At 43.5% G+C, this 19,978-nt stretch overlaps 1 protein-coding gene across 1 annotated transcript in view; it reads left to right on the top strand.

Annotated features, from left to right (window-relative positions):
- UNC5D (unc-5 netrin receptor D) overlaps positions 1-19,978 on the top strand; it is a 642,973-nt gene that overhangs the window by 549,847 nt on the left and 73,148 nt on the right. The window contains exons 8-9 of the mRNA XM_055416581.2: positions 14,184-14,369; positions 18,791-19,168. Coding sequence (XP_055272556.2) covers positions 14,184-14,369; positions 18,791-19,168 — 564 coding nt within the window. The remainder of the gene's footprint in view (positions 1-14,183; positions 14,370-18,790; positions 19,169-19,978) is intronic.

Raw genomic sequence — 19,978 nt, 5'->3', positions numbered from 1 at the left:
CAAGGAGATCTGTTACAATGATCCGTAATAACAGGAGTCTATTCCAATAATCTAGGTTATTACAATATAACTTTTATAATAACCTAGATTCAAGATGAGTGTGGCTTGGGCCAGATAGAGAGCATTGGAAGTTGTAGAAAAGGTCCATAATCTGGATATCTTTGGGAGGCAGAGTCGAAAGGAGTTGCCGGTGCATTAGAAAGAAAAGCATCAGGGATGATTCCAAAATTTGAGCTATGCAACTTGAAGGATGGGCTGGCCATTACTGATCTGGGGCGAACTTGGTTTAGCATATCTGGAGGGAGACTCAAGAGTTCAGTGTTATAAATGCTACATTTAAGATACTTCTTAAACAGGCAGTTGAATATATGAGTCTGGAGGTCAGAGGAGAATCCTGGCAGTGACATAAATCTGGGGCTTGTCAGTATCCAGATGATATTTAAAACCAATAGGTTGAATGAGATCACTGGATAATGAGTGTGAACAGAGAACATATCTGAGGCCTCAGCCCTGAAAGACATCCACACTGAGATATAGGGCAGGTCAGAAGTTACTGCACAGTAGACAGAAAAGTAACAGCCAGCGTAGTGAGAGAAAAGCCAAGTAAAAGGGAAATGGTGTCCGAGACAAAAACTGAATATTCAGGACATCTTTCTTCCTAACTGGGATTTCTACCGTTGCTTCCTGTATCTGGAGTTGGCTGACGTCAGTTTATCTGATCTTTTAGAAAAACATCAATTCTGGTCACATTGCTTCCATGTTTAAACCTTTACAAGAGCTGATTATTGGTTTTAAGAACTGAACAAGGTGTCTACTGTCTATGGGATCTGGTCTCAGATGGCATTGTTTAGTCATTTCATCTTCTCTCAAGCTGCTTAATCATTAGATATTTCCCTTTCTACCCTATCAACTTCCTATATTCTTCCAACAAACAAAACTTCCTAGTTTTTTGAACACCCTGGGCCCATTCGGGCATATAGTTCTTTATATGTTGTTATGTCTGCCAGAAAACTTTCCCTCCACCTAATCTTACCCTGTCGAATGAATCCTTCCTTCAGGCTTCGGCTTGGGTCTTGCCTCTGCAAAGACCATAAAGTCTGAGTTAGTTATACCTCTAATTGGCCAATTGTCAAGCAGTTTCCCTATTTCTATCCTGTATGTTCATTGCATTTATCCCAGGCTGAATTCTCTCTATGATAGACATCCTTCTGGTCATCTGGTAGATAGTATAGGGTCTGTTCACATTTATGCTTGTGGCATTTACCATCATCCCCACATGGCACAGTGGTAAAGAACCTGCCTGCCAGTGCAGGAGATGCAAGAGACATGGTTTCAGTCCCTGGGTCAGGAAGATCCCCTGGAGGAGGGCATGGCAACCCACTCCAGTAATCTTGCCTGGAAGATCCATGAACAGAGGAGCCTGTTGGGCCATAGTCCCTGGGGTCACAAAAGAGTCAGACAGGACTTAGTGACTGAGCACGTACGCAATAGTATGTATTAGATGTTCAATTCATACTTGTTATTATGATCTTACATCTTCCTGCTAACTCCTCACTGAGCATTTTATTGTTAAGGTGAAAATAAAGACTTTGCTTTTATGTATTTATTTTAACTCATTCGTGTAGTAGATATTTATTGCACAATTATTCTGTATAAATAGTCTTGGCCCCGTGAAGCGTGAAGGAAACAATAAGAAATGTTTCTTCTCTACAACTTCAGTACAAAGCAGAAAATGACAGATGATTTGAGAAGAGGAGAATAAGGAGGCAGTTTTTAATAATCATCTGTTCGGTGCCCGGTGCTAGGTGAAAGTCCAAATGGGAAGTTTCCCAGAGTCATTTCTATCAAAGAATGACCCCAATGTGTCCTTGTGTATTAGCCGCTCAGTCGTGTCTGACTCTTTGTGACTCCATGGATTGTAGCCCACCAGGCTCCTCTGTCCATGGAATTCTCCAGGCAGGAATACTGAAGTGGGTTGTCATTTCCTTCTCCAATGTGTCCTTACAGTCTAGAAATTAGGTGTTTCTCGTAGTCTTACTGACACTTAATCCATTCTACATCTTTTCCCCCAAGTACACTGCTTTTATCCATAGTGGAATAATGTGGATTCTGGGAATACACATTCTTGGGTTAGAGAACTCCTCAAAAGATGCAGAGTCCATACTGGCAGGTTGGACATTCTTTTTCAGGCTGTATAGATTGAATGGTACCTGAACACATAGAACTATCTGCAGCCTCGAGCCGTGAACCATGCAGGCATGCTCAGTCAGTCAGTCATGTCTAACTCTTCATCACCCTATAGACTGTAGCCCTCCAAGCTCCTCTGTCCATGGAATTTTCCAGGCAAGAATACTGAAGCTGGTTGCCATTTCCTCCTCCAGAGAATCTTCCTGACCCAGGATCAAACCCATGTCTCCTGCGGCTCCTGCACTGGCAGGCCGATTCTTTACCACTGAGCCACCTGGAAAGCCCACACTGAACCATAATATCTTTAAATTCTCAACAGACTTCTAGGTCTTTAAGCTAACATTAGGTGACTGGCATCAACGCTAATCTTCTAGCCATGCTTTAGAAGATAATTTTTTTTTCTATTTTACCCATCATTTTTCTTTGTCTCCTGCTGATTATTTTCCATTACATAAATATAGCATTTTCCCCAAATTGCATGACTTGTTTGTCCTTCAGAATTATTCCTACTGTGAATCAATTCAACCCGAGCATATGTGCAACATTTGTAATTTTCTTACTGCTTTCAGTCTTTTTATTATCTAATTTTTATTCCATCATAAGTGTATGCCTTTTCTTATGACCATTTTTAAGAATAGCATTGACCTTACTGGACATGATGAAGTTTCCTTCATTAAATACCTTGGAACTAAGCACAGGCACAGTGAATAAGTGATAGAACAGAACGTTCTTCAGCATCAGAGTAACTCAGGGTACTTGCTAAAAATGTGAATTCACAGGTCTCATCTCCCCACGTATTACTATATTCAAAGTTAGAACTTATATCTTGAATTCCCAGAGTAGAAAATGAAAGTGAAGTCATTTTCTCAAGGGCTGGATTTCAAACCCTGCTTTCTGACTCTCTTTCTCATTTTACCTTGTTCTTCCTGATGGGGAAAAAGACCGTTCTTTCGAAATCCAAAGGTAGAATTACCAGATAAAACAGAGAACCCTTGGTTATATTCGAATTTCACATCAGCAGTGAATACATTTTTGACATAAGCATGTCCCAAATACGGCATGAGAAATACTTGCACTCAAGTTATACATTCTTGATCAGAAATTCAAATTTAACTGTGTCATATCTGTAGTTGCTTAATCTGGCAACTTTACTGAAAAGGAAGAATAAAACATGTCTGAATGTGCATTCTCAAGAAACATTTTATTAAATAGATTATCTGTACTGCCAATCTTGGGAGAATGGTTAGAATTAAAACAAATATTGGAGGAGGGAGCCTTTCAGTAAAAGCAAAACATCTGAACAAAAAGAAAGAGGGAAGTCTACTGAAGCACAAAGTCTACTTGAAGAAAATGGATCTGGGCAGTCCTCATGTTATTGTACTTTGCAAATACTACTTTTTTTTTTTTTTTAACAAATTGGGATATTTGTCAGCTCTGCATTGTCAGATGATAGCTACCATTTTTTAGCAATATTTTTTAGTTAAGGTGTAGCCATTGTTTCATTTAGCTATAATACCATTGCACACTTAACAGACTACAGTGTAATATAAACATAACCTCTGTATGCACCAGAAAACCAAACAAGTTGTGTCTGGCCATATTACAATATTCACCCCTTGCAGTTGTCTGAAACTGAACCCATAATATCTTTGAGTCAGGCCTATAATCAGATTCACCTAAAGAGTAGGGTCGGTGTTGTTGTTCAGTTGCTAAGTCATGTCCAACTCTTCGTGACCCCAGGGACTATAGCATGCCAGGCTTCCCTGTCCTTCACTATCTCCGGAGTTTGCTCAAATTCATGGCCATTGAGTTGGTGATGCCATCCAAGCATCTCATCCTCTGTCACCCCCTTCTCCTCCTGCCCTCAACCTTTCTCAGCTTCAGGGTCTTTTCCAGTGAGTTGGCTTTTTACATCAGGTGGCCAAAATATTGGAGTTCAGCTTCAGTATCAGTCCTGGCAATAAATATTCAAGGTTGATTTCCTTTAAGATTGACTGGTTTGATCTCCTTACAGTCCAAGGGACTCTCAGGAGTCTTCTCCAGCATTGCAGTTTAAAAGCACCAATTCTGTGGCACTCAGCCTTCTTTGTGGTCCTGCTCTCATATCCATATATGACTACTAGAAAAACCATAGATTTTACTATACGGACCTTTGCTGGCCAAGTGATGTCTCTGCTTTTTTACACACTGCCTAGATTTGTCATAAGTTTCCTTCCAAGGAGCAGGAGTCTTTTAATTGCATGGCTGCAATCACTGTGCACAGTGATTTTGGAGCCCAAGAAGATAAAGTCTGTCACTGTTTCCGTTGTTTCCCCATGTAGTCACCATGAAGTGATGGGACCGGATGCCATGATCTTAGTTTTCTGAATGTTGAGTTTTAAGCCAACTTTTTCACTCTTCTCTTTCACCTTCATCAAGAGGCTCTTTAGTTCCTCTTCCCTTTCTGCCATAAGGGTGGTGTCATCTGCATATCTGAGGTTATTGATATTTCTCTCGGCAATCTTGATTCCAGCTTGTGCTTTGTCCAGCCTGGCATTTCACATAATGTGCTCTGCATAGAAGTTAAATAAGCAGGGTGGCAATATGCAGCTTTGGCATGTGCCTTTCCCAGTTTGAACCAGTCCATTGTTCCATATCCGGTTCTGACTGTTGCTTCTTGACTGGCATAGGTTTCTCAGGAAGCGGGTAAGGTGGCCTGGTATTCCCATCTCTAAAGTTGGTTGTGATCCACACAGTCAAAGGCTTTAGTGTCGCCAATGAAGCAGCAGTTGGAGGGTCCATATAGAGGAGAAATGAACAAAAGCAGTTGAAAATTAGGATGGGGCAGAGCAGAAAGTATCTTGAGCCATAAGGGAAGCCCCTGTTAGAGTGAACTCGACGCCTACTCAGGAGTCATTGATAGGTTCTGAAGTGGCAGAACCAGAACTGTATTTGGGGAAAGGAACCCACATGTATAACAGTTCAGAATAAGCAAAGAATGGGCCTGGGTATCAGGGAGATGAGGCTGTGCAGAGTGGGTGCCTCCTATCAAAACTGAGATGTGAGGGGCACTGGGGATGTTTCAGTAAGGCGTGTGAGTCATCTGGGGAAGGGGTCGATGGGCAGAAAAGGAAAGGTTACTCTTCAGGCTCAAGCCTGGTCTCTGATGATGTCACTGCTAGAAAAAGAGAATTCAAGAAAATACTTGAAGAGATAAGAATGGTGACCTTATAAATCAGCTGACAAATTGGAGATGTTAGCACAACGCACACTGGTGTGGTGGTTTTATCCACTGAGCAGGAAGAAATATAGGCTGAGGACTTCAGACAGGATTTGAAGCAAGAGATCCTGATTTAAGAATGCTGGGCATCAAAGTAGTAGTTAGCACTGTCTGATGGAGTAGTTGTGAACAGTCTTCAGGAGGAAACAGTGGTTTGGGCAAAAGTCAGCATTTAATAGCATAAAAGAGCAATGAAGTGTACAGAAATAGTGAACAAGTTAAATAACGATAGAGCCTGGCAGTGGGCTGAGCCCATGTAAAAAGAAGTAAAGCATGTCTGTACATTCTGATAGGAATGATCTACAAGGTATGTACATGGTGGGGGAAAAAAGCAACATAGTACAGGAAATCATATGGAAATAGAATCACGATCGTATAACTTTTAGAGTAAGGATAGTAAAAAAAAAATGGAAATTTACATGTTTTTCGCTGAAAGATCCCAAATATACTATCAACAGTGGTTCAGTTCAGTTCAGTCGCTCAGTCGTGTCCGACTCTTTGCAACCCCATGAATCACAGCACGCCAGGCCTCCCTGTCCATCACCAACTCCCAGAGTTCACTCAAACTCATGTCCATCGAGTCGGTGATGCCATCCAGCCATCTCATTCTCTGTCATCCCCTTATCAACAGTGGTTACTTTTTTTAATTTTCTGTATTTTTTTTATTGACGTATAATTCATTTACAATGTTGTGTTAGTTTCAGGCGTACAGCAAAGTGATTCACTTCTATATATATATGTCTATCTTTTGTTTTTCAGATTTTTTTCCCTTATAGGTTATTACAAAATATTAAGTATATTTCCCTATGCCAGGCCGTAGGTCCTTGTTGGTTATCTGTTTTATATATAGTACTGTATATCTGTTAATCCCAAACTCCTAACTTATCTCATCCCCTCCCTTTTTCCCCTTTCGTAACCATAAATTTGTTTTCTGTGTCCATGGGTCATTTTTTATGTAAGTTCATTTGTATCATTTTGTATTCCACATGTATGCAATATCATATATGTTGGCTTAGTTAAAGGATGAATTTTTTTCTTAGTGTAGTATAACTTTTTATAGTTCCTAAAGCACTTCCTCGGAGAAGGCAATGGCACTGCACTCCAGTACTCTTGCCTGGAAAATCCCATGGATGGAGGAGCCTGGTAGGCTGCAGTCCATGGGGTCGCTAAGAGTCGGACTGACTGAGCGACTTCACTTTCACTTTCCTGCATTGGAGAAGGAAATGGCAACCCACTCCAGTGTTCTTGCCTAGAGAATCCCAGGAACAGGGGAGCCTGGTGGGCTGCCGTCTATGGGGTCACACAGAGTTGGACGCGACTGAAGCGACTTAGCAGCAGCAAGCACTTCCTCATCCTGTGTGTGTTTTCTATTTATTCTTTTATTTCAACAGTGATAGAGGTTAACTGGTTAAGAAAATTATGATCAAGAAAGGTTTGATGTTTTAAAAAATGCTTTTTATAGTTCTTTTCAACAAAGAGCTTAGAATTTCATGGATATGAAAAAAGACTGCCTCTTTCAAAGATCAGTCAGGGAGTAAGTCAGGAGAAGGATTGGGGAAGAGGTGATTAGGGAGACCAGGCCGTGTTTGGAGGCAGAAGGCAAGGCACAGGTGTGGAGGCAAAGTTGAAAGATGCGAGACCGAAAGGGAATAAGGAATGAGGCCAGGTCCCTGCGGAGGCAGGAGAGGGCGGATCAGAGCCGGCCTGACACAGAGGAGGAGCAGCTGTTCAGGGAACAGGGAAAGGGAAAGGAAAGCACAGGACGGAGCAGAGGAATTTTGAGGTGCAGGGGAGGGTGTGTGTGTGCTGGAGGGAAGGGGACTCACATGGAAAAGCGGGCAGTGAGAAGCAGAGGTGATGAAGAGAGTAAACAAAGTTCAGAGTAACTGTGTTGATGAAAAGTTTTTCTCGGTCATGGGACATGAATACAAGAATTATTAGGCTGCAAAGAAGGCCCGGGTGGGTTTGCAGCGCACTGGGTTTTTGATGATACTCACCAGTCTAGTTGGTGGGTTCCTCCAGCAGGGCTAGTAGAGCCAGTGCAGGGAGGAGAGATGAGGAGACCGTCCTGTGATGACCACACCATTGGGGGTGAAGACAGATGGGTGTCCAGACCCTATCTTTGCCATTTTCTCATGAAGAAGCCTCTACCCTATCTGAACCTGTACCGTCATCTGTAAAAGAAGAAATAGAATACGTCTACGGCTAATAGATTTGGTTGTGAGCATGAGAATATGATCATGCCTGCAGTTCTCAGAGAAGCAGGCACAAGGTTAGTGCTCCATTACTGGGTTACCCTTGCCATCAAGAGGTTTCGTTGCTGAAATTCAGCCTCCGTACAGTATATCCCCCACATACGAACAAGTTCTGTTCTGAGAGTACGTCTCTAAGTCCACTTTGTTCGTAAGTCCAACAAAGTTAGCCTAGGTACCCAGCTAATACAATCGGCTATATAGTACTCTACTGTGATAGGTTTGTAATACTTTTCACACAGATAATACATAAAAAACAAGCACCAAAAATAAAGAGAATATTTGTTTTAATCTTTCAGTACAGTACCTTAGAAAGTACTAATACAGTAATACAGTACAGTAGCGGGCATACGGGGGCACATTTGCGTCTGAAATTTCATACCTTGAAGGCTCACATGTAGGGACTTACTGTATGCTGGATTAAATATCAGAGACAGAGTTTTGGGTGAAATAGAAAAAGTTTAGTGGCCTGATGCCTTCAAATCTGCATGCCCTGCCCTGGAAACGGTAGTGAGGAGGTGTATAGTTGTGATTCAAAGAGAACGTGATCAGCTCTTGGACATTCTCCTGACTGGCTGGCGGTGAGGTGAGAAGGAGGCTGCGTCATCAACGTACTGGTTCCAACTGGTCTGGGCCTGTGTTCTTGTGGTCAGCAGTTTTCATCTGGTGGGGGCCGGCTTCCTGCGTGTCAGGTGTTTATCCGTATCTTTTAGGGAATGGGTAGTTCAGCGATTCTGCCAGGTGGCAAATTCAGAGTCTAAATAGTTTTCAGTTCCCCAGCCCAGCAGCCATTTTTTGTTTCTAAGTCTTCACATTTCCCAATCGTTAACTTCTGAGTCAGCCTCTTACTGCAGAAGAGAAGGACATGGGGGCTTGGGCACGGTTTCAGTATCAGGCAGTGCGACCAGGGCAGAGGTTCACGGCTGGATAGGCAATGAGCCGGGGAATCGATTCTGGAGTCGAGCTGCCTTGGATTGAATCCCAGCTCTGCTACTTAACCTGTCATGAGGCTTTGGGCAAGACAATGGATTTTCTGGCCTCAGTTTCGAAATTTAAATTGGCGCCTTTTTACACGTTTGTTGGAAGGATTAAAATGAGTTAATCAGTGTAAATAAAAGACTAGAACAGTGCCCGGCATACAGTAAGTGCTATTGAAGAATGTGCTGCTGTCATTGTTAATGACAACAAGGATCTTTTGGAGGATGGCAAGGTGGAAAAGCCAAGATGCTGTCTGGTGACGGGATTGTGAGATTCCAGGCAATGCAGGTATCATCAGAACTGCTCACCGTAGTTGACCAGCGCTGACCACTTAAAAGTTATTTTCTGATGCTTTTTTCAAGGAATGTGGTTTCTCAATGACAAGCATGCATGGTTCAAACAGTAACTTCTGTTATGTGCTAGCATGCAGTTAAATGTTTTGGCACACCCCTTGGTGTCTACAGCCCTGTCTGTACCTCTGGGCCAGGATGAGAAGGGGTTGGGCTAGAGACGGCTGCTTCCTGGGAGTCCAGCGGAGCTGCTAATTCTGCTGGCTTGCATTCATTTTCTCTCTCTCAGCCTTCTCTTTGTGAAGCTCTGCTGTGTGAATTCCTTAGTATTTCACTACCTTATATACATCAAGTCAAGTTGCTGAGTTTTTTCCTCCTAAAACAAGAGCAGTGGTCATTCTACAGTATCTAATAAGATAAAAAGCAAATACCATATGTTTTTCTTGACTTTTTCTTTTATACTGCAGTGTAGTTGATTAACAACGTTGTGATCATTTCAGGTGTACAGCGAAGTGATTCAGTTATCCGTATACATGTATCTGTTCTTTTCAAATTCTTTTCTCATTTCAATTGTTAACATGACATTGAGCAGAGTTTTCTGTGCTGTCCAGTAGGTCTTTGTTGGCGTACATGTCAGGCCCAAATTCTCTAACTGTATGTTTTGAAAGGCATTCTGTTGTGCTCCTTTATTCATTTGTGTAGCTATCTAATCCTATAAAATAGATTCTAATCTGATAGTTAAACTCATAATATGGGAATTGAGCTACATTTCCATGAATAAGTGGCATTAGTATGTCTTTCAAATGAGAGTCCTGTGAAGAGAGGAAGGCAAACTAAATAAACAGCCCTTAAATTTAGTCCTTGGGGTACATAAGTCACTATGAATGACTAGGTGTGATTATAATTCATAAGGACAGGAGCTTGTGAATACCTAGTCCTTGAACTCTGAAGTTCGAAAGGACTTTGAAAAGTCACTTAGCCTTTCTCACCAGCTTTGACCAAAAATATAATAACTGCAGTCATGCTGGTTTTGAGAAACTCTAAAGGAGATTTTACAAGCTTCCTCAGAAATACAGCACAGTTGTTTTTTTTTTTTTTTTAACAACCCTCCTTGTAGAAAAGGTCATTTTAATATCTAACAGAGTCCCAATTGCTATAATAAAAGGCCAGGTCCTGCTTTTCAGCCCTTGTTAGAGTGGGTGACAAGCTGGTTACTAGCTTCATCATAAGTGAAGGTTCATTGGGCACCTACTGTGAACTTCTTTTTAGAACCACGCTTTATGCATTAAAGATCCCCACAAGCCACTTTATAGTTCTCTCTTCTCCAGGCCAAATGAACCCATAAACATTTCCTTTCCAGGGTCCTAGTTTCCAACTATTAATCTTTGCAGCCTTCTCTGTAGATATTTCCACTCCTTCCAGCAACGAGCAGATCCCTCTGTAGTTTCTGACTAATTTGCAATATAAGAGATCTCCCCATCGTTTTTATTTTTGTTTTCTTTAGCCTGTAGATCGTGCACAATTTTTGATACCACATGTTGCGTCCTTCTGAACTTGGCCTAAAGCTTTCACAGTGCTTGGAGAAAGGAAACAGGGGTGGAAACCCAGGAAAGACATCAATCACACATTGATATGTCTAACAGAAATCCAGGGGGAAAAAAATGCCCTATGCCCACAAAGGCAGAATAGTCTGATCAATCACAAAGCTTTTTGTTCAGAATGGAAACAAACCAGCCCCAGATGTAAGAGTGAGCAGACAGATGTAAATGTGTGTGTGTGTGTGTGTGTGTGTAGCTATAAGGAAAAGAGGCTCTCTGTGGCAGGGGTTCTGCAATCTCCCTCAGGCTAGTCTGAGTCCAGGGAGCAATCAACAAATAGTTGCACAGGATGACTCACACATTTCTGGGGGAAATGACAGAGAAGTGCTTGTGCCGAGTGTCAAGCAGGTAGGATGCCTTGGCATTCAGGTCATTAACCATCAAAAGATCCAAAAAGAGTTCTAGGAACCATAAGTGATGTCAGAGTTCTGCGAACCAGGGGTTGGCAGGGTTGGGGGACTAGCCCAGGCACAGTCCAGCTGTCTTAGAGGAGGGGACCCTGCACTGACAGATGGCTAGACAGAGGTGGGTAGCGCCTAGATGCCTAGAGGGATGGAGGGTATATGACAAGGACCCATCCTAATACTCTGAAAGGGGCACAGGGCCTTTGGCTAGCAGGTGGAAGCAGTGACTTCTGATGTTCTTCCAGTGAGAGCTGAGTGTGAGCACACATACACGTGCACACGTGCAGTGGTTCTGCTGTGGCACCCCTCCAAGTGCCCGTGTGCTCCCAGCCATCAAGCCTAAACCTCAGGTTCTCCTGGGGCCAGTCCTGGACACACACGAAAAGGGGATCAATTACATTTGTAAGGACACAGGCATCCTTACAGGGAAACCTACTTTATTGTCCTGGAGAAAAAAGATTAGCAAATGGTGGGGTAGGGGGTCAAAGGGAAGAATAAGATGGAGTAAAAGCAGGTAAATAGAGAAGAGAAAGAGAGGAAAAAGAAGGAAATAGGTGACTCAACTTTAGAAGACTGAGCTCTAGGGATGACTGATGCGGCCTTGAGGACTCGTGTCTGCCTCGTAGCTGCACTTGGATACCAGGGTCCCATCACAGCCTTATCTTTTAGACAGTAATGGAGGATATGGACCATGTGTTAATTCACCCATGTGTCATTTCCACTGAGCAGTTGACCCGTCACAAGTGTATGTTGAATGATGAGATCATTAGATGTAGAAACATCAGATTCCCAGGACAGATGATTCTTGTAAAAATGAATCCCATGGACTTCTGAATCTAGGTCAAACTGCCCCACCAGGTGCTAGGGTGAGCCTTCTAGGGAAGCAGTGATCCCAGTACGAGTCTCTCTCCCTTCTTTCCCTACCCTAGCCCCAAAGTCCCCATATTCATTTCTAAAAATTCTATAATTCAGTATTTATTAAGAGGCTCTGTACATATTCCTGGGAGAGCAAGCACAGTGATCTATATCTGATGTTGATACCTTCATCTGAAGGCGGAGAGTCCTTTCCTAAAACAGAACTTGTATCTTGAGAACAGAGAATTCTGGTTACCTGGGTAGCAAGAGGGTAGATGCCAGGAGCAGCAAGATAGGAATCCAGGGGAACAAAGACAGCTTGTTCCTGCTGCTGAGTTTTGTGTCAGGATTTCACATCCAGTGACGTCCATTTTCAGCAGAAGTACGTTGACACTGGTCATCCTCAGGCCTCTAGTCCTTTCTATTTTAGTACCTGGGAAGCTAAAGACGTCTTTGCATCCACTTTGCCAGCTCAGTGACAGAGCAGCTGCATTCAGGACACTGCCAGGCTCTTTCTCTGTGTGCTCAGTTGCCGAGCAGGTGTATTCTTCCCAGATACACCTTTTAAGATGAAGGTGTCATCGGTGAGCAGCGCCCAAGGACCTGGAGGAAAGAAGGGGAAAGGCTCACTGGCTTGAATCCTGTTCTCTCCCCGTTCCTGGTACCCTGGCTTGCCGCACCTGTGGTGTTCTGTCTTCTCTCTTCTCTAATGATTCCCTCCAAGGAACTTCATTGAGTAGAGGGAGGGTGAGACCGAATGGGGGTGATGACTCCCCTTCTTTCTCCCCACATGACCTAGATGGACACTGGAACTTTGGCGGTGGCATAGGTCTTCACCCTGTGGATCTGGAGAAGACCACCACTGATACCCCACCATTTCTAGCCCTCCCCCATTGGGACCACCATGAAGTTGAACTAAAGCCTAGATGACACTGTGTCTCAATACCTCCCAGGATGCTGTTATGAAAAGCATCTGATCACCCTCTGACCTTTCCGATACTGTTCTTTGAGATGACTGTTTTTTCTCCCCCGTGAATTATTTTTATGTGTTGGCCGCCCTATTACTGAACTGGTTCTGCTTGATTTCCTTGTTCCTGCTTTCATTTGGCGGCACCTTATTTTATAGTCCACTAACTTTGTTGAAAATAAATTTCGTCGTGTGGTTAGTCTTACTCGCTTGATAACATAAGTACCATATTAGGGTACGGCAAACACAGACTAAGTGGTGTGCAATTACAAGGTAAATATGTGATGGGTTTCTTTTATCTGCTAAACCCAGCAGGGGCGACAGAGTAATTACTTTTGGACCTGTTTAGTATACCTACCACATAATCCGTAAGGAGATCAGTTGTGTAGTGAATACTCGCCACCTTCCATTGTTAACGCACTTCAAGGCTTACCTGTTCTTGGGTAGATGTAATGCTGCATTGCACTAGCCATTCCGAGGCTCCTCAGGAATCAACCACACCCCGAGGACCTCTAGCAAAAGGGTTGGAAAGCAGCTACAGTGTTATCTTGGGGGATGGGGAGACACCCACCATCTAAATTTCAAACTAACGCTTTTATTTTTGCTTTGCCCATGCATTCAATAGGATGGAGTAGGAGAGGTATGGGAGAAACAGCATGTGCCCTCTTAGAGACCAGTCCTCTTCCACAAAAAAAGAAACTTCTAGAGTCAAGCATTCAGTTGGTGCCAGCAAACATTGACCATGGACATAAGAGTGCCTGGGACTGAGTGCTTTTCATATCTCACAACAGAAAGTCGCTCATAATGATCGTAAATACCCTGATGACTGTCAGCGTTCTGATGAACTGAGTGACGTGGGCCAAAGCTCAAGTTCATATTCCTGAGCTCTGGTCTCTTGACTCATAGACCATGTGTTACCTTTTCACCTGAGAATGCTCTCTGTGAATGCATGCGCCCAGGCCATAGACAAGCAGAGCGGTTCACCCATATTTTGTCATTGTACGTGGGTCTCATGTCTTCCAACAAAAATAAAATATGTATATATTAAAAAAAAAACTTTGCAGGGCAGTAAGACTTTCTAAAACAAGCAAATTAAGCAGTTGCCTGTTTTTCCTTGAAAATTCTTATATTCTTTTCAAAATTGCTTCTGTTGCAGATTCCATTATGTGGTAAGCTACCTTAATGAAGTTATTTAACTAGCATCCCTTTGATTTATACAAGGTCTTCTAGAACCCTGATTATTGTTGGAGAGTCCAACTCGCGACTAGCCGCATCTGTCATTTTGCCTGATCCATAGCTCCAAATATTCCAATAGTGTTACATTCTATTCCCGGGGTGGCTCTTTGGCACTGTGCCCATGTTGGCCATTTAGGATTGCTCTTGTGTCTTTCAGGCATCGAGAATGCCAGCGACATCGCTTTGTACTCGGGCTTGGGTGCCGCGGTTGTGGCCGTTGCAGTCCTGGTCATCGGCATCACCCTGTACAGACGCAGCCAGAGTGACTATGGTGTGGACGTCATCGACTCTTCTGCATTGACAGGTGGCTTCCAGACCTTCAACTTCAAAACAGTCCGTCAAGGTCAGCGGCGTAGGGCCCCCAACAGCGCGTCCTCAGGACCGTAGGCTACACTCACGCAGGACCCTCGTGCTCTTTGGTCCTGTGTGAGGGTGGCTCTTGGCACTGGGAGCTGCTCCAAAATTGTCTTCACACCTTAGGATGCCAGGTTTGATGGAGGAGTCTGTCTGAGTTCTTGGCTGCCATGAGGACCAATGGTCTCAATTTACTATTGTGGTTTAGTCTCTCAGTCATGTTTGACTGTTTTGCAACCCTGTGGGCTGTACCCCTCCAGGCTCCTCTGTCCATGAGATTTCCCAGGCAAGGATACTGGAGTGGGTTAACATTTCCTTCTCTAGGGGATCTTTCCAACCCAGGGATTGAACCCAAGTCTCCTGCATTGCAGGCAAATGGTTTACCACTGAGTCACCAGGGAAGCTCCTCAATTTACCATTACCCACATTTTAAATATGGTGTGTCCATCTTTGATATGTAGTCAATGTCTCAGATCACCCAACTTTCTACTGTAACCAGCCTGCTTTGGGAATGTATATTTAGTCAACTAAAATATTGATTATTCAAAGCTACGAACCAATGACTCTACCAGGTATATTTATTACACTATTTATTAGATGGAGTTATTCAGTGGAGTTATTTCTAGTTTAAATAAGTAAAAGGATTTTAGAGGATGTGTGATGGGCTAGTTAGCCAGAGAAAAAATGAAATTCTCAGCCTAAATGACTCTCTGCCTTTGCCACCTTGAAGCTGTCTTCTGTTGTAGGGGAAGGAAAATTTATCATGTCAAACAATAGCAGTATTTCATTTTTAAAACAGAAGAGTCATTTGATTTTATTCTACCAACTGACTCTGTTCCTGATTGGGAGATGGGGATGAGACATATAAATGGCTTTTATTTTAGAAAAAATGGAACTGTCTCATTTCCGTAGATGAAGTTTTCTTGACCCTTGTGGTCAATACTGTCACTTTTATTTCTGTTTATTGCTTGTCAGTAACACCTACAGTACAGGACAAGAAGTCTTACCATTTGGCAGTGATGGAGTAGGGACAGGATGGTGCAGTGGAAACCCAAGCAGGCTAGAATGGGGAGATGGTGGGAGAGATAAGCGACTTGACCGCTTACCACTCACTCTTGACACCTTGTGGCCCAGATGGTAAAGAACCTACCTTCTATGTGGGAGACCCAGTTTCGATCCCTGGGTTGGGAAGATCCCCTGGAGAAGGGCATGGCAACCCACTCCAGTATTCTTGCCTGGGGAGTCTCATGGACAGAGGAGCCTGGAAGGCTGCAGTGAATGGGGTCCCTCAAGAGTCAGAAGTGACTGAGAAACTAACACTTTTACTTTCCGGCACCTTGGCTTCTGGTCTAAGTCTGGCTGATCTCAGATAAGAACACATCACCTCAACGTGGGTCTAGAGCTTAGTACATGTGACTTGTTTTGGCTGTGCTGGGTCTTCACTGCTGCGTGCAGACTTTTTTTCTAGTTGTGGCAAGTGGGGCTACTCTCAAGTTGTGATGCCCAAGCTTATTGCAGTGGCTTCTCTTATTGCAGAGCATGGGCTGTAGGGTCTTCCGGCTTCAGTAACTGCAGCACATGGGCTCTAGAGCACAGACTCAATAGTTACAGCACACAGGCTTAATTGTTCTACAACATGTGAGATTTTCCCAGACCAGGGATCAGACTCCTGTCTCCATCAAATCATAAGATATCACTGTCTCAGACCTTACCAATTAAAAACAGAATACACAGTAGTGTGAGTGGCAGCTTTGTGTGTAAATTCAGAGCCTCTGAAGTCAGATTTGAATCCACAATTGCTGTAAAACCTAGCACATCAGTTATTCTGTCTGTCTCAATTTTTACAGCTGTAAAATGGACATACTAAGATCTATCTCAGGAGGGCCTTGTGAGGGTGAAACCACCCGGAATAACATGGCTTATAATACCTTGGCTTAAGTAAGGGACTCAGTCAATGTAGACAGCATCCTTCTAGAAGCTGGTTGTCTCCTCATCCCTTGACAGAGCACACCAGTGAGCTCTGCAGAGCAGCAGGTAGTGGGTGAGAGGGGCGGTCCCCTGATCTGAGCATCTGGGGAAAGCTCACTTGGATAAGCTGATACATCTCATTACCACGAGGCATCTCAGAATGTAGGAAACTTATACTGTGACTGTCTCAGAGTATGTAGCCTTTCCAAACTTAGGTTTACCATTTTCTTTAACCAAGAACTCACAAAACTAGTGACACCAACAGAAGCCGCTTATCCAAATTCTACTCTCCCCTGTATTCACAGTGAAGCTGTGCCTTCCATGGGTGCTCTGTTGTCTTCATGACATCCCTTCTGGAGCAAATATGGTTGGAGCCCCAGCAGCGTGAACAGTGAGACTTAATACAATGTCATACATAGAGTAGACCAGGGCCTTGAAAAGGACATCCAAAGAGAAACTTGTGGTCGCTGGGGGATTATCTTCAATAAGACTTAAATCAAGTTGGCCACCAACTTTATATGTGTCAGTTCAGTTCAGTTCAGTCTCTCAGTCATGTCTGACTCTTTGCGACCCCATGAATCACGGCACGCCAGGCCTCCCTGTCCATCACCAACTCCCGGAGTTCACTCAAACTCATGTCCATTGAGTCAGTGATGCCATCCAGCCATCTCTTTCTCTGTCGTCCCCTTCTCCTCCCGGCCCCAATCTCTCCCAGCATCAGAGTCTTTTCCAGTGAGTCAACTCGTCGCATGAGGTGGCCAAAGTATTGGAGTTTCAGCTTTAGCATCAGTCCTTCCAGTGAACACCCAGGACTGATCTCCTTTAGAATGGACTGTTTGGATCTCCTTGCAGTCCAAGGGGCTTATATGTGTATGTGTGTGTATTTTTCATATATATACACATACACAAATGTACACATATGTGTGTATATAGTGATAGGCAATTAAGACTTAAGTCTAACTCTAGGAAATGTTTTTGCTTCTTGACTTTACATAAGATAGCAGGGTCTTCTAACAGTAGCCAGAAATTAAATGTTAGAAGGTGAGAGCTTGAGAGAAAACAGTCATGAGACTCAGATGCTTTTTCGGGTATCAGTGGAAACTCCTGCTCCAAACTCTTCAGATGTGAGATGGTTCTTCCATCCTGCTTCTTGCTTCATATCCCAGAGTAAGGCAGGTATCTGTAGAGTTCAGTGCAGTTCTGTTAAGAAAGCTCCGCTCCTTATATTATAAAAAGACCATCAAACATGGAAAAATGCCTCATCAAGGTGCTTTTAAATCTACAAGGTATTTCATCTCATTTTGAACCTGCTCCTCGTGATTTGGGATTTTTAGAGCATCAGAACAAAGAGGTGGGAAAAGTCAGGGTTATAGATTTCCTGCTGGTGTTGTTACAAATTATGAAAATGGAAAAACAATAGAAGCTAGTAGGATATGGTCTGAAATTGCAACATTTTCCAAAATATCACATGCGAAACATTTTTGTCAGGCCCCAAAGGAAAATGGTTTAATATGTTTTGGGTTTCAATTTGAGATGTCACATTGATGGACTGATATGGGCAGGAAGTTTGGAACTGAGGGTTATTTTGTTATTTACTAATAAATGAGATTACTTCATCATAAGAAAATATCACAGCATTTCTTTTTAATATTTGGGCATAGAAAAAAATAATGGTTATGTCCCAGCCGATGAGAAAGTCCAATTTCTCATGTTTTTGTAAGGATTATTTTTCTCCGTTTGTTTTGAATCAGAAAGAAGCCATTCTCAGCTGCTCCCCTTGTGGAAGCTGGGATCCTCTGTGCCTCTCAGAGTGGCATTCGTGTTATTAGAGCGAATTGGCTGCTCAGACATGGAGCGGCTTGTGAAGCCCCCTGACCCTTTTGCTCTGAGGACACAACATTTCCTCCCCCAGAAACTGCCCAGAATTCCACAGGAGACGTGTTGGCACCCACGCCACCTCGATTATAAACAGCACCACCTCGTCACCATGCTGTGTCATCTCTTTGCCATTTAAACTGAACAGATGTTATTTTTGCTCCAAACTGGATTGCAAAGCATCTTTCTTTCATCTTTTATTTTTTAGAAGCTCCTCTTTGCCAGTTAAAATAATCCCGTAAACAATCATACCTGAGTAAGTTGCCTGGTAGAGTGCCAGAAATACTTGTTTTGAAAAGGTAGCACATAAAGAACTCGAGAAAAAGATGAGTTAGATCGGCCGCATTCAGGGAATTGACTGCAAAAGCCAGAGCTCCTGATTCCGAGGCTCTGGACGCTATTGATCAGCCTGTTAGAGATACTTTAGATGCACAGGGTGGGTCTGAGGGGTCAGCCGTGACCTGGGCAGCTGGTGAGTACGTGCTGCGTAGTTTGTAGAAGCAGATGTGAAGGAGTAACTGGGATGCTTTACAGCTTCTGAGTGACAGATCCATCTTCTCTGACCAGGTAACTCCCTGCTCTTGAACCCCTCCATGCAACCAGACCTGACAGTGAGCCGAACGTACAGTGGGCCCATCTGTCTACAGGACCCCCTGGACAAGGAGCTCATGACGGAGTCCTCACTCTTTAACCCTTTGTCGGACATCAAAGTCAAAGTGCAGAGCTCGTTCATGGTCTCCTTGGGAGTGTCCGAGCGAGCCGAGTACCACGGCAAGAATCATTCCGGGACTTTCCCCCACGGAAACAACCGCAGCTTCACAACAGTGCATGCCAGAAATAAGACGCCCTACATCCAGAACCTGTCATCACTCCCTACACGGACCGAACTGAGGACCACAGGTGTCTTTGGCCATTTGGGAGGACGCTTAGTAATGCCAAATACAGGTGGGTGGTAAGTGTGCGTTTGTGTATCTTCTAGCGTTTGTTTGAACGTATTATATTTACAAGATGATGTCCTATAAGACGCATTTTTAAGATGTTGACTCTTCCGGTGTCAGAGTGAACACCACTGTAGCTCCGGAAGTTGGCTTGATTTACATGGCAAACCAGAAGCAGCACCGACATTACACTTTGCCATCTGCATCTCAGCATGGACTGAATACTCCATCAGATGCCCTGTTAGGGCTGACAGCCATGCGGGCTCAGAAGGTTTCGGTGGTCTCTAGAGTTTAAGACCCCTCGAAATATATTTCCTAGAACATGATCAGGAAGCACTAAAAACATTCTTTGATATGACTGCCAAATACCGTGTTTATAGTAAAACATGGTTTACAAACAAGTTGACAGATGAATGAAATGACACTCAAACTTCCTCATTAACTGACCTAATGAATACAGTCAGCGTCCATCACCCTTGCTATCATGTTGCTTTATGATGAGCAGTGATGAGGGTTCCTTTTGGGGTTGCTCTTTTGAATTCAAGCTCAGATCCTTGGCTCTGTAGTTCTCAAGAGTGCTTAAGAGTGTTTTCTTCCTTTTGGTTGGAAGATTTTCGTGTTGTTTTAACGTGGACAGCCCAGATAACTTTGACTCTACCTGTGCATTAGTCTTCAGAGCTGCCATCTAAGATGTGGGATGGAGGAAGAGAACAATCCCCAACTGCCCCACCCCCTGCCCAGTATGTGAGCAACGAGATTTAGGGAGTGCTCTAAATCATCACTGTCGGCTGAGAGGAAAGGGAAAATATGAGATCTG

The sequence above is a fragment of the Moschus berezovskii genome, chromosome 26 (assembly GCF_049115385.1).
Source record: "Moschus berezovskii isolate FMDL1 chromosome 26, NW_MosBer_1.0, whole genome shotgun sequence".
NCBI lineage: Eukaryota > Metazoa > Chordata > Mammalia > Artiodactyla > Moschidae > Moschus > Moschus berezovskii.
Note: the sequence above shows the minus strand (reverse complement) of the source record. Positions and strands in the feature narration are given on the sequence as shown.